Source organism: Cebidichthys violaceus, unplaced genomic scaffold, assembly GCF_023349555.1.
Source record: "Cebidichthys violaceus isolate CVI_PGR_0920_01 unplaced genomic scaffold, fCebVio1.0.p SCAF_15, whole genome shotgun sequence".
In the NCBI taxonomy this organism is placed as follows: Eukaryota; Metazoa; Chordata; class Actinopteri; order Perciformes; family Stichaeidae; genus Cebidichthys; species Cebidichthys violaceus.
The window spans coordinates 4,693,265-4,706,963 of record NW_027176318.1 but is presented as its reverse complement, the minus strand read 5'-3'; the positions used below and the strand labels follow the sequence as shown (position 1 = coordinate 4,706,963).

The 13,699-nt window shown below is 41.4% G+C and overlaps 1 protein-coding gene across 6 annotated transcripts in view; it reads left to right on the top strand.

Moving 5' to 3' along the window:
* Positions 1–9,571, top strand: part of ccny (cyclin Y) — a 35,246-nt gene extending 25,675 nt beyond the window's left edge. For all 6 annotated transcript variants that reach the window (XM_068709653.1, XM_068709651.1, XM_068709652.1 and 3 more), the window contains 3 exons: positions 2,658–2,824; positions 4,700–4,862; positions 5,571–9,571. In XM_068709653.1, coding sequence (XP_068565754.1) covers positions 2,658–2,824; positions 4,700–4,862; positions 5,571–5,687 — 447 coding nt within the window. In that variant the 3' untranslated portion in view covers positions 5,688–9,571. The remainder of the gene's footprint in view (positions 1–2,657; positions 2,825–4,699; positions 4,863–5,570) is intronic.
* The last annotated feature ends 4,128 nt before the right edge of the window (positions 9,572–13,699 follow it).

The following is a 13,699-nucleotide window of genomic DNA, read 5'->3' as shown; positions in this document are numbered from 1 at the left end:
ATTGGAGAGGAAAGGGATTGAGACGACAGAGACTCTTTTGGGAAGACAGATCGTGTTCAAGACTTCCAGTAGAAGACGCTGTGGGCACTTTGTGACATGTGAAGCTACAGCTCCACAGCTCAAACTCCAACAATAGCAAAGCCACTTCCAGGGGGGCAGAGGTCATTCATTGGTGTGTCACACGGAAACATTTAGCACACATTGGAGACTATTATCACTGGCTCTGTATATTGTCAATTATCCCAGCAGGATGTGTTTTACTGGTTAGTCGTTTAAATGTGGAACACTGCGTGTTGATGGTTCACTCATGCTGACTAATGAGTGAACCATCAACTTTAAATCAAGTGCTTCATGCTTTGGTTCCCCATTGTTATAAATAATAGACGTGATGTGACATTCAGAGCAGTATTCTTATTTAAACACAAAAGGACACAAAGCTGAGTTAGTTAGTTAGTTTAGCCTTTGAGCTCCATGGACCACAACAACCCTCATCTGTGGGGTGAGGGAATAAAAACATCTAATGAGCGAAGTATCGTGATATTTTGCGTGGGGATATTGTATCGATACACGAACGGCAAGTATCGATTTTTTATCTTATAAGCTATTAACATCCGGGTTTCAGAACCATAAGAATTGAAGAAGCTACGATATCTATGATGTCCTGATTTCTGCTTGGAGCCGCGTTGTTTGTGCGTGAGAGGAAATCTCCTCTCGCGTCCGTCACACAACACGTGTGTGTGAGATGTTTTTACAGCAATATAGAATAGATATTAGAGATGAGTTATGAGCCGTTTATCTTGCCAACACTAAGCTCTAAGTCTCCAGTTTATCATACATCATTAAAATGACTAATGTTAAGATTATTTTTAGCGATAAAAATACTGTCATTTGAATTGTGTGGGTTTTTTTTTATGCAAATCACCACTCTGCCTATTAGAAATGGACTGAAGTGAGATGAACCGAGTGAAGTCGTTATCTTATTAAATACAACAGATGTTGACAAACTGCATAATGTTCTGTAATATATTGCAATGTTTGATTTCATATATCTCAATAACACAGTATCGTGACTTGAGTATCGTGATCATATTGTATCGTGGGGCCTCCAGTGATTCCCATCCATAAATCAGAATCACAAAATGAATTTGTTTGAGTGTAATGTGGCTGCAGAGGTCTGCTGTTTGCCAACCACACTGCCTCTGGGTTCTGTGTTGTGCCTCTTTGTAGGGTTTCCTCTCCGTGCCGTTGCATTCACATCCCCCAGCATGTGGCCCGGCTCTCATTGTATGCGGGCTTTCTTCAATGTTTGCTGCCCGCTGCCAGAGGAGTGTATATGTGGTGTCTGTTGGCAGGCTCTGGGCCACGACAGAGATAGGTTAGCACCGCCTGCAGGCACACAGCCCAACCCAGCATGACTTGTCCAATTAGCCACCTGAGCTGTGCTAGTGGGCAAGTGAAACCAGGCTGCAAAATAGGATGAGAGTGTGTTTTCTCCGCTCTCCGCCTCTCTTTTTGTCCAAAGCACAAGGTACCATTTTAAGTCCAGTAATTAGACGGGAACAACCATCATCTAACGGAGGACCCTCTGCTTTCTAACAGTCTTCTAGCATTCTGTCCAGCTTTTTAAGTTACATAGTACTGACAGTTCTGCCGCAGTGCACATTCAGACAGTTATGAGAAGTTGAATCCGTCAATTATTTTTGAGAGACTTGTCATCTGAGATGACAGATTTCAAAGCTGTAACCGGTCTGAGTTCTGTGGAGCCTGCAGAGCGTTTTATTCATGGAAATAAAAAAGAAATGTAGTTCCTCGTCAGCCGAGGAAAGAAATGCTGTTACAAGAATACGATTTTTGTTGTTTGTATTCGATCATATCTGTCACAGATGTTTAGAAAGTCGGCCATGAGTATTGTAAATACAAAAAAAAAAATAACAAGACTGTAGTATACCAAGTATTTATGAATAATACTAAATAAAAGTACAATATCCATATTGGTAAATGTACATTTAAATACAAAATAAAAAAGGTGAGAACTAAAAAGCTGACAGATGCATGCCTGCACTTTTTATAGAGAGGCTGTTTAATACGGTTCTGTATTAAACAGCAGTGATGCCGCGGATCACTGCAGCTTTCATGCTTTACAGCGACTCTCTAACAAAATGATGATCAGTGGAATCTGCCTCTGTATTACACAAGTACTCCAGCTTGTGAGGAACAGGTGCCTGCGGGCTCAGTGTGCTTTGTGATCTGTAGACTGTGGGAAGTCTGGCTACCGTAAAAAAAAGGGAGAGAGAGAGAAATGGAAATGGGGAGAGAGGCAGAGAGATGGAGCGTTTCGATATTTTAATGAGCGAGCTCCAGAGAGGCTGGATTTCATCAGCTTCTGCCATCTTGTTATTGTGTTGTTTTTTTTTCTTTTTACCTGGAGGAGGAGTCGGCAGGAGACAAACAGCAAAGTAGCAAACTAACTCTGCTCAGGGAGAGCAGAGGCTAATGTATAATACAAGCTTCAGTCATATGTAGAAAAGAACGTATTCATCATATGGAAGAAAAGACCTCAAGGATTTCAGTTATGTGCATAATTTAGTTTGTTCAAAGAAGTGGAAAAGAGGAATATGTTCTGAGTTATCAACATGTGACGCATGTCTTTGTTCAAGGTGTATTTGGAGAGGCTCCTGACCTACGCCGAGATCGACATCAGCCCTGCCAACTGGAAGCGCATCGTGCTCGGAGCCATCCTTCTGGCATCCAAGGTGTGGGACGACCAGGCGGTCTGGAACGTCGACTACTGCCAAATTCTCAAGGACATCACTGTGGAGGACATGTGAGTTTCTGCGAAAACACACCCAAAATAGTGTATGAAATGCACACACAGGTGCAAGGCCTGTAGACTGAGGTCAGTAACTCTGAATGTTGAATGTGGTTGTATTTAGTTTCTAAAGTGTGTTACTTTGAACCAGTTCAGGAAATGGAACTGGCTCAAAGTAACACACTTTAGAAACGTGAAAATGTGCTAAAGATAATACTGTGACTGTGATATGAAGGGGGCAGGAGATGTGTTTAATTATTTCTGTGTAATAAGACATAGCTTTTATAGCCAACTTTTCATTTCCATTGCATGATCTATTGAGGGCAAGCCAAAATAAATTGGCTACAAACAACAACAAAAAAAAAAAGCATTTAAATAAAACTGCAACCAGTGAATTATTGCATTTTCACTTGAAAATGTTGTCAACAAAACATTTTCTGTTGATGGACCAATTGATTAATTAACTAACTATGACTGTTGACCTAACATGGTAAAGAGTCTCAGCCACTAGAACTTCAGGGTCTTTCGATGCTGAGAATAGTCAGTGTTTGTGAGCTCAGCCCGGGTTCAAGAGCTGCTCAGAGTCACATGTAGGGAGGTCTGGAGATCCCTCTGCCCTCTGCCCGGTTTGTGTGACACATGTGACTGTCTTCTGGTGTGGCTCTTGGATTGGTCCCAAGAAAGCAGTGATACAGTAGGTTAGGATAAAGTATGAAGATGCTGTCTGCCCTCTTTTCAGAGCAAGATTAATGCATGCAGGCCTGTAAAAAGCATGCACTGATTGAAACAGTTTTAATCAGGTTTTCTGGCACCTTTCCCAATGAAGCAATAGTATAAATCCACATTCCATCATGTCACCAAGCTTGAAACATGGCTGGTTGTTTAGTTCCTCTTTTAGCATCTTGAGCACGAGGACCCACCACGCTGTCCTGCAGACTACATCCGTCTGGATAGATTTTTTTCTAAAGGGTGAAACACGATGCTGCAGACGTGCCGTCACTGCTGCGACCTCTGACCTCTGCTGCCCTCACACTCCTCCGCACCAGTGGCTGTACATTCTTGTCCTTTGGGCTCAGATTTTACAGAGCAATGACTCTAATCCACCTGTTTGGGGGTGCTTTACCGGACAGCGACGCTCGGTTACATAGCCTGCTGAATTCGCCCTCTCCACCCGCAACAGGCACAAGCTTGACTGTGAGGAGAACAGTGAGGAGCAGAGAAACACAAAAAAAGGAAATGGATGAGAATAGCTGAATGAGTGCCACGGCCAGATAGAAACAGAAGCAGCGTTATCAGGCAGAGTTTGGCTACAGTGGAGGCTAAATTTAGCCCGTCTGTTGCTGCATGCCTGTAAATGTGCGTGGGTGGGGAACAGAGGCTAGGGAGAAGAGATGGATAGTGCCTCTTGTGCAGGGTACAACGAAAAAAAAGGAATCTGCCGTGAATGAAGATAAACAGACGAAAGCGTCTGTCAGCGCGCTGCAGCGGGGATCACAGAGCTGTGCAGCATGAGGCAATCACTGACATTAGCATTTTCAGGGTGTGGGATCAATATTCTTTGTCACACGTAATGCTCACAGCCCTGTGCTTCGATATCACTTGTTTTCAGTACGAGGAAAGGCTTATGTTTGGTGGGTGCACTGGGGATTTACTTGGTGGATGTGTATGAAAATAACACCCCCTCGTTAGTCTCCGTCTCCTCTTCAGTCGCTCTTTACAGAGTTCATTTGTAGACAGACAATTCAATTTCAACTCTGTTTCAATCTCAACTACTTCTGGTTCCTAGCTAAATATCTGATCACACATCCCCTCCTCTCTCTCTCTCTCTCTCTCTCTCTCTCTCTCTCTCTCTCTCTCTCTCTCTCTCTCTCGCTCTGAAAAAAAAAAAAGGAATGAGCTGGAGCGTCAGTTTCTGGAGCTGATGCAGTTCAACATCAACGTGCCGTCCAGCGTCTACGCCAAGTATTACTTTGACCTGCGCTCCATGGCTGAGGCCAACAACCTCAGCTTCCCCCTGGAACCCCTCAGCAGGGAGAAGGCCCAGAAGCTAGAGGTGAGTAGCACACAGGCACAAAAAAACAACAACTGGAAAAAGATTTATATTTTGGAGTTCAGGTCATATATATATATATATATATATAAATAAAAAAGAAAAGAAATCTTACAATCTGAACCCAATTTATTGTAGCCTGAGGCTGTGGTATAAAGCAACTGAGGCTCAGTTCAACACGTGCACACAAATCACAGACTGTAGAGCAGGATGTAGTACTGTGTTGCTGTGTAATTAGCTTCACTGCCTGATGATTAATTGACTTAACACAACAGACATTTTGACATGTCATAGCAGGAAAAGCACACGTATAGTGAATAACATTGGTAATGCCTGCATTCCATTTAGTTTGGCCTGCTGCAGGACCCTGGTACTCTGCTGGTACTTAATGGATGGGAAAAAGAGTCCATTCATTTGCCTATATACTTGTCCTATTGGTGTAAGATGCTAAAGAAGCACCACAGTGCCTGTTTTAAAGGCCCTACACAGTAGCCCTCAGTAGCTCCGGCTGGTTGGACGTTAGTCAGGTGGATATGTGGATATATGGATATATATGGATATATGTAATGTCACAAAACTCAATGGGCCAATGGAAACGATAACAGGCTAAGATGTTCCACACTAACGAGACACACCAACCACATACACCAAAGCGTACGCCTCATCGTCTCCGTCTCATTTCTGCTGTGTTTTTTTTTTTTTGTCTTTCAGGCTATCTCGCGGTTGTGTGACGACATATACAAGGACTTGAGGAAACAAGCGAAGAAGCGGTCAGTGAGCGCGGACAACCTGGCGGTGGTGCGGTGGTGTCCAGCCATCATTTCCTAACACTGGCCGCCCCGCAGCACGGAGACAGACCTGTCGGACATACTGTACTGTGTTTCTGCCTGGTAAGCAGGCAAACCAGGCTGGGCAGCAGTCCTGTGGATCAGTACACACACACACACACACACACACACACACACACACACACACACACACACAAAATCTAGCACTTTTACAAGTGTGATTGCACCCTCTCTGGTTGTTGTACATAAAAGAAGTTCCACTGGCTGCCTGCACTGAACCAAACAGAGCTGAGCTGAACCAAACTGAAGTGCGTGAGTGAAAGTTGTTGGAATGAAGACCTCGACTGCAGAAGAACAGCTGGCAATATATATATATATGTATATATATGTATATATATATATATATATATATATATATATATATATATATATAGATGAGAGACTGTGTGAAGTTGGGACAAGCTTAATGCTGAAAAAGCAGGCGACAACAGCGTTCCATAATTCCCTCTGAGACTCCACTCGCTCGCGCGGTTGATTGAGGGAGGCCGTGTACATTCCTTTTCGTTTTAATCTTCAGGTTCAGTCACTTTCTGAGCTGAAGCATGAGAGGATTTTTTTTTTGACAGGCACATTTGGACATTTTGTTGGTGTTCATCTCTTCTTTTTGCATCCCCATCCGGCGCGAACCTCTGCGAGCAGATCCAAGCGTACACAAAGGAAAGACACGTACATTCCTCTGTTACCTTCAGTGTACACTTGATACATTCGACCGGACTGCATATCATCGTATTCATCGTAGCCGTTTCATTGAAGCTCTCATTCGGAGGGCTAACATTGAAAAAAACGAGTCAGCGTTTCGCTCAGGGGGGGCGCTCTGACAGGACCAGGAAAATTCAACTTGTACCATCGCAGCCAACGTTCAGACACAGCCATTCACTTAAAGCAATATTCACGCATTGCTCGGTTGTTGTGATTAAATTGGATGAAGCGTGCATACTCGGGAGGAGACGACTCTCAGTCAGACGTGTACTTAATTCACTGCCATCGTCCTGACCTGTGGTGCCTGTAATAAGCTAGTTTAACACTTCTCCCCCTTTCTACTGGAGGAATAGAACAAATAACTGAAGTATTTCTTCTTTTCTTTTTTTCTTTAACATTTTGTATGGTTCTTCCAGCGTACAAAGAAACAGCACAAAGTGGAATATCGACATTTAGGAGCCACTAAACGCATGATTATTTTTCAGGGTTGTTTCTTGTTGTTCTGGAGAGGAAACCCAAATGATAGAAAAAAAAGCATTCAGTGACTATTCAAACACACTGCTTACAAAAAAGATAGATTGTATACGTTTTGCTAAGTTGTCTCTGTACAGTGTAAATACAGCGCCGGTGTGCAAATTGTAGACTGAGATCGTACTGTAAAACAAGAAAAAGAATGATGATAGAATACTTCTATTGGATCAGTTTATACTGTACATGAGGGGAGTGGCTAATATGTTGGATGTTCCTATGACAAATCAAGTAAAGATAAAGTATTAAGATTTAAACGGGAGACACCACTTAAGATTTTTTTTTGTCTGTTTTCTTGTTACAATGTTTGTTTTCACACAGCAGAAAATGCCACGTTTTTGTATGTGCTACATGCTGTATATGGTAACTTAATAATATGAAAAAAATCTTTTTTCAGGCTTATTTTATTATTTGTTGTCATTTTTGAACGATTTTTTTTCTTTCCCCACTCTGTAGAGGCATTACCAGATCCATGTGTTGTTAAGCGATGATGCTTGTTTCTTATGGAGCCCTGTAAAAACACAGTATAACTGAATGCATCAATAAATATGATAAAATCATTTAAATGGAGTGTAAAAAAAGAGCTATAAAGTTTATAGTTTTCCTTCAACCTCCATCAGTTTTTAATGGGTTTTTTTCCCTCAATCAGTGAAATGTAATTTATTTTTCCTCTACTTTATCTTTCTCTACTGTAGCTCATCTAATTTTTTGGTCTTGGCACACATTAAATCATTTATCTACTCTATGTTTCCCTGAAGCAACATTTCCTTTTCCTCACGTCATTTTCAATTTTACAGTTTTACAGACGTCTCTTTTAGTATGGTGGTCTATGGGGGAAATGCTTTTTGGGCTGCAGGGGATTTTTTTTTTGTGTCAGTACTGCAAGTTTCAACTTCAATTGCCCAACTGATCTCCCACACACACACACACACACACATGCGCGCACGCACACACACAAACACACACACACACACACACACACATGCGCGCACACACACACACACACACAAACACACACACACACACACACACACATCACATGCCCTAGACATACATAGACATGCCCATTATTTTCTATGAAAATAAAAAATGCAATACATAAGAAATGTTGTGTGGGAAAAATAGGAGTAGATCAATGATTAAATGTGTGCCAAGACCACACATTTGGAAAATGAAGTTGGTGAAAGATAATAAATAAAGTTTGGGTTTATTTGATCAATTTAATGAAGGTTACAGGAAATGTCTAAAGCTTAATCATTCTTTTTTATTTAACTACCAATAGTATTTATTTATGCATTCAGTTATAACATTGACTTGTCTGATAACCTGTTTTGAACGTTTATCTGGAACTTTCTTTTTTTTTTTTTTTCATGAAGACGTCGCTTCCTGATTTGCTCTTGTCTTGACATTTCTTAAATCAAAAATAGGAAAATGTACAGGGATGTAGTAGAAGGTAAACCTAGAAAATCTACGAGTTGAATTGTTGACACACAATGGGTTTATGAAAGTGAAGTAATGCTTTTGTGATATGAACTTTATAATAGTGGTTGTTTGCCTTAAGATCAACTGGACACACATTTTGCTTCACTAAATCCTTGAATAGATCATTCATTTAAAAATATCACGTGACATTTCCAGGTTTTTAAATGCATATTTCTTCGTAACAAAAGATCGGATGAAGGTCCAAGGTCAGCATAAACCCTCCTTCAAGCCTTGAACTTATTTCTTGCATTTCATTGGCAACTTTCACATCTGTGATTGAAGTTGTTTGGCAAACTACCAGAGAACCAGTCAAGTGAGATGTCCAACCCTGAGCAGCAGGCGTGAGAGGAGACAGAACCGTACCAAAGTGGTGAAGAAATGAAGGACGGTCCCGTTGGACGTGTTGCTCCGACCCAGCTCACACTTTGCACATGAAGTATTTAAAACAAACAAACAAAAAGGTGTTGAGACGTAGACGGAGAACTGTTGTTTTGCATGGTGCTTTGGATGAGTGGAAAATAAAAGTGCAAAAATGTGTCTTTAGGAAAGTACCGTTGCTGGAGTGGCTGTTGTGAGTTCCAACTGTTAGAGGTATTCAAAGATTGTATATCCTATTTATTGTATGTGTGTGTGTGTGCATACGGCCCGGACAGGTGTTCTCTAGACCCACAAGTAAGTAAGTGTTGATGCCATGTGGTCAACTTAGGTGAGTCTTGAGATGAAACCTTTCCTCTAACATCAAGGACGTCCTGTCGGCGGGCTACCAGGTGTGTGTCATAGAATGTGCACTGAACTCTACCTCTGCACAGTTTTCTCTTCATTTTTCTTCCTCTCTTTGACATTCAGCTGATCATGACAGTTTCCCTTGCTAACATCAGTCATCTGCTGTAGCTGTGACCTTTTTTTTTTTTTCATCGATATTGATATTTTCAACATGTTGTGCTGTATTCTGTTGTTACGGTTGTTATTGTCAGTGTGTCATTTTCTTTTCGGTGAGTCAGCCATTCCGTTTCTTTTGCCAAACTCTCTCTGTTCTGTCCTTTTCTCATTATGTTTTCAACTATGATTTAACAAAACTGCTCCCAAATTCTTATCCTCTGAAGCAATGTTTAGAAAAACCTGTGCAAGAATTAAACTTTAAAAACTTGCAATAAACCCAGCGTGTGTCTCTTGTTTGATCCAAAAGGACCAATTCAGCCAATGCACAAGCTCACCCTGAGATCTCAAACCATCGCTCACGCTGCTATCACATTAGCTTTCCACGCTGCTATCACGATGTTTCGATGTGTACTGTATTGTACAACTGATGTGACTCAGCAGGGTTTCTCCTGTCAGAGAGAACCATTCAAAAGGCTTAGAGCAAGCGGTAATACAGAGATTACACTCTGCCATGTTGTCACTGAGGGACACATCTAATCCTCCGTGTTAGCCTCGATTTGCATTTCAATCGCTGCTCTGGTAATTGCCATACAAGTCAATTCAATGCGATGAAGAGAGCTGCTGTGAACTTAAGTGAGAGAATCACATCATACATGTACATTTGAATTACTGTATACAGACACGTAAACTCCATCTCGTGGGTTAATAAACACGTACACCTTACAAACTCTGATTTCTTTCAAGCTTTATTCTCTTCGCAACGTTGTCCAGAAAACACAGGTTAAGAGCCTTTGGTAGGCAGACAGTTATACCTCAATATACTAAATAATGTAGGTTATGTTTTGTTAAAAATATTTTGTAGTGAGCCACGTTGATTTCAGCACGCCGTCACCGATTCACACATCCAACAGACACGGAGCAACTTTAGCCTTCTTTTGGAGATGTGTTTCTGGCCACTTGGCAAATGTAAGTCCAATATTCACTCTTCCGCTTGCTCTGTTTGGGTTTCCACCAAAACTTGCTCCACCATGATCACCTAGCTAATTGCTAACTTTGTGTGTCTCCTGTTTGGTGCTGGGCAGGTAGTTAACAGAGAAAACATCGGCCTGCATGCAATTATTGGAAACAAGGTTAATGAGAGCGGTGGGACTCAACCAAAATGGTAAAGTTGCCGGTCAGAAAACCAAAACAGTTAGCTTAAAGACGCTAAAGCGAGCTGATGGGAACTGCAAGGTTGAGTGTGGGCTCATCCTTCCGAACGACTCCTATCATATACTACACATTGTCATTTGACCCATTGTTCATTTAAAAATATTGTTTAGTGCAGCATTAGTCTGACAAAACCACATTTGATCCCTTAAAGGAGCAGTGTGTAGGATTTAGTGGCATCTAGTGGTGAGGTTTCGGATTGCATGCAGGTAGATACCCCTCTGCTCACCCCTCCCTTTCAAAGATTGGAGAACTACGGTGGCCTGTAGGTAACGTAAAAACGTGAAAGCTCTCTCTAGAGCCAATGTTTAGTTTGTCCGTTCTGGGCTGCTGTAGAAACTTGGCGGTGCAACCTGGCAGACTCTGTGAAGAAGACCCGCTCCCTATGTAGATACATGACGGGCTCATTCTAAGCTAACTAAAACACAACGATTCTCCGGTTCAGGTGATATACTACGACAATAAAAAATAGAAATTAATATTATATTCCATTTCTGCCAGTAAATCCTACCCACTGTTCCTTTAAGACATTACCGCGTTAAATGGGAGCTGAAGGAAAGAGAAGAATATCCATCACACATCGTATTTCTGTTTAAAGTCTCAAAGGGTTTTCTGTGTTCCCTTGTTGATGAAGTAGATCATGAACAGTGAATGAGACAGAACCCCTGATAGAGAGAAAAAAGACATTAACTGTTTCTCAATCTGCATCATGATGTTAAACCAAATCACCCTCATCGTGTACTGTGCTGCAGTTGGTTGGCTTATGAAAGCCTTCTGAAATTCTGTTGGGATGTTTGTGTCACGCCTGTGCATCGATAAGGGACAGACTTTTCAGGCGCAACACATTGCTAATTGGGGAAATGAGGAACAGCTGTGGGATCAGGTGGATGATCAGGTAATAACTGAGGCTGGAAATTGCCCAAGTAGCAGCAGCTGTATAGGTGGGGAATGGCAGGGTCTGAAATGAGAGGGATAGTTAGTATGCATGGAAGGTGGAGTAATTATTGAAATTCTAATATTGCCAATATGGCCTCATACACAGCCATGAAGGGCATTCACACTCTAGTACAGACACAGTACACCATGAGCTGAACGGCAGGTATTCCTCTCTGAAAATAAACTACGGCTTTATGGAAACTATTATTACATTTCCTTTGACTTTCATGCTGCATCTGTGATGAAAGAATCGAAGCAGATGAGACACAAAATAAGTACAACGAGTTCTTGCCGCCTTGCTTTTTGTTGCAATGAGTACAGATCAGTCCATTATTCATTTTGTATCGTGTAACAATCTAATATACCTAAAGCTTATCGCAACAGGGGACACATGTCTACTTTTATAATTGACTGAGGACAAACATCTAACATTACAACAGCAAACAAAACGTTCACACATGTTGATTAAGAGCTGATTTCTAAACACTGAATACCATAAAAAAAGAAAATGAAAGACATTGGGTCTGCAACATCATAAACATAACATCTTTACAAAATGGCTATAATAATTATACTAGTGAAGAACCAATAATATGAGCAAAAAAATATATGAAAAATAAAATCTACTAAAACAATATGTATTTAGTTCATTGTATAAAAGCAGGGGATATGTTTGGAGAAAACTTATTATGAAGGTGACAATTACAGGGAATAGAAAATGTTTTTTGTGTGTTGATGCAGGTCATCTGCTCAATCAGTGAGATTGAAATCAGGTGTGCCTGATTATCCCATAAGCAGTAAGTTGGCACTCCCAATTTGAGAGAAACAGGTAAACCAGTTCGATTGATGACACCTTATTAAAGTTGGTTATGCTTATGTGTGAGCTTGAGTGTGCCGATAGACAACTTTAAATGTTACCATAACTTTGACTTCGTAACTTGAACTCATTTCTTCATTGGGTATTTTTTGTAATGGTTGCACTTGTTCAGCTCGCCCCGCTCTCATGTGAGCAGATGGTATGTTCCAGTTTAAATGAGGCTGCGGAGGTCAGCTGCCAGTCACTCCTCTGTAGTGGGAGTGAGGCTGGCAGTTTGTGTGGCTGACATGTTGGGGCTTTGCTTTGCTTTTGCTGGACTTTCTTATGCTTATTTTTAACTGATCAATACTTTAGCTAATAACACTCTGCCCTCACTTACTCTTCGCCCCTTTCAAACGTTCCCAGTGCCACACAACATCTACTGCCCTTTATGCAATGTCAGCGCTACGGCGCCCGTGTAAATTAATTGCAGGTGCAAGTGATTCTTCTTCTTCATGGGTTATCAAGCCAAAAAGTTTGATTCACACGCTACTTTTTAAGACAATCCATTTCTATATTCCAAATCTTGGCTTTGGTATCAATTCAAAATGAGCCCTATGGGATTCGCGCTGAGAGTCAGTATGTGGGTGATAATGACCATTGATCTGTAGTGATTATGTCTTTAGCCATGTGTCCCACCAGAGACCTTGTCCATGAGCGAGGGTGGATGAAACGTGTGAAAGGAGCTGATGTCCTCTGTAAAATCATTTCACGAGGGAGAGCTGCACCATAATGAGCATTTGTTGAAGCTTAGAATTAATCTAATTTTATTAAAAAAAAAGTGTAAATCTGGTTCCTTGATCATATCTGAACTCCTGTTGTACTTCAGATTAATAATTACAGTTTAATTGCATACCCATATTAAATGGCTATACAGTGGGTGCTTATCACATCATACACTGGCATGAGCTGTGGGAAAATACAGTTTACATCCTAACATTTCATGAATGCTAATCCAATCTACGGTTCTGCATATCTACATGCTATCTTGACTCATCACTGGAAAATGCAGCAGTAACTGCTTGTAGTTTTATGGAGCAGCCAATTTGAACATGTTTGCTATTGTGCTTGAGAACTTAATACAGCAATTTAGAGTGAGTAAGCCCGGAGGCTTGTTTCTCTCCTGTAAGGACGACCAGCGGCACCAAAATATCTCTGCAATGCCAGGACGGCGACGTGCCTTTGGAAGTGTGTTAAGAATAGACCCACAATGGGGCTCGCTCCCGTCTTCTGTTGTCTGAGGACAGACCGTTGTCTGCAGGGAACAGAGGAAGAGGTGAGACAGAGTATTTACATGGGTCTTTCCGAGACTTGGGTGACTCAAATGGATCACGCTGGATTTTCCCTCCCGGAACCTGGCACATAATCCCTCTAGGAGAAAGAGAGAGAGAGAGTCAGACTGC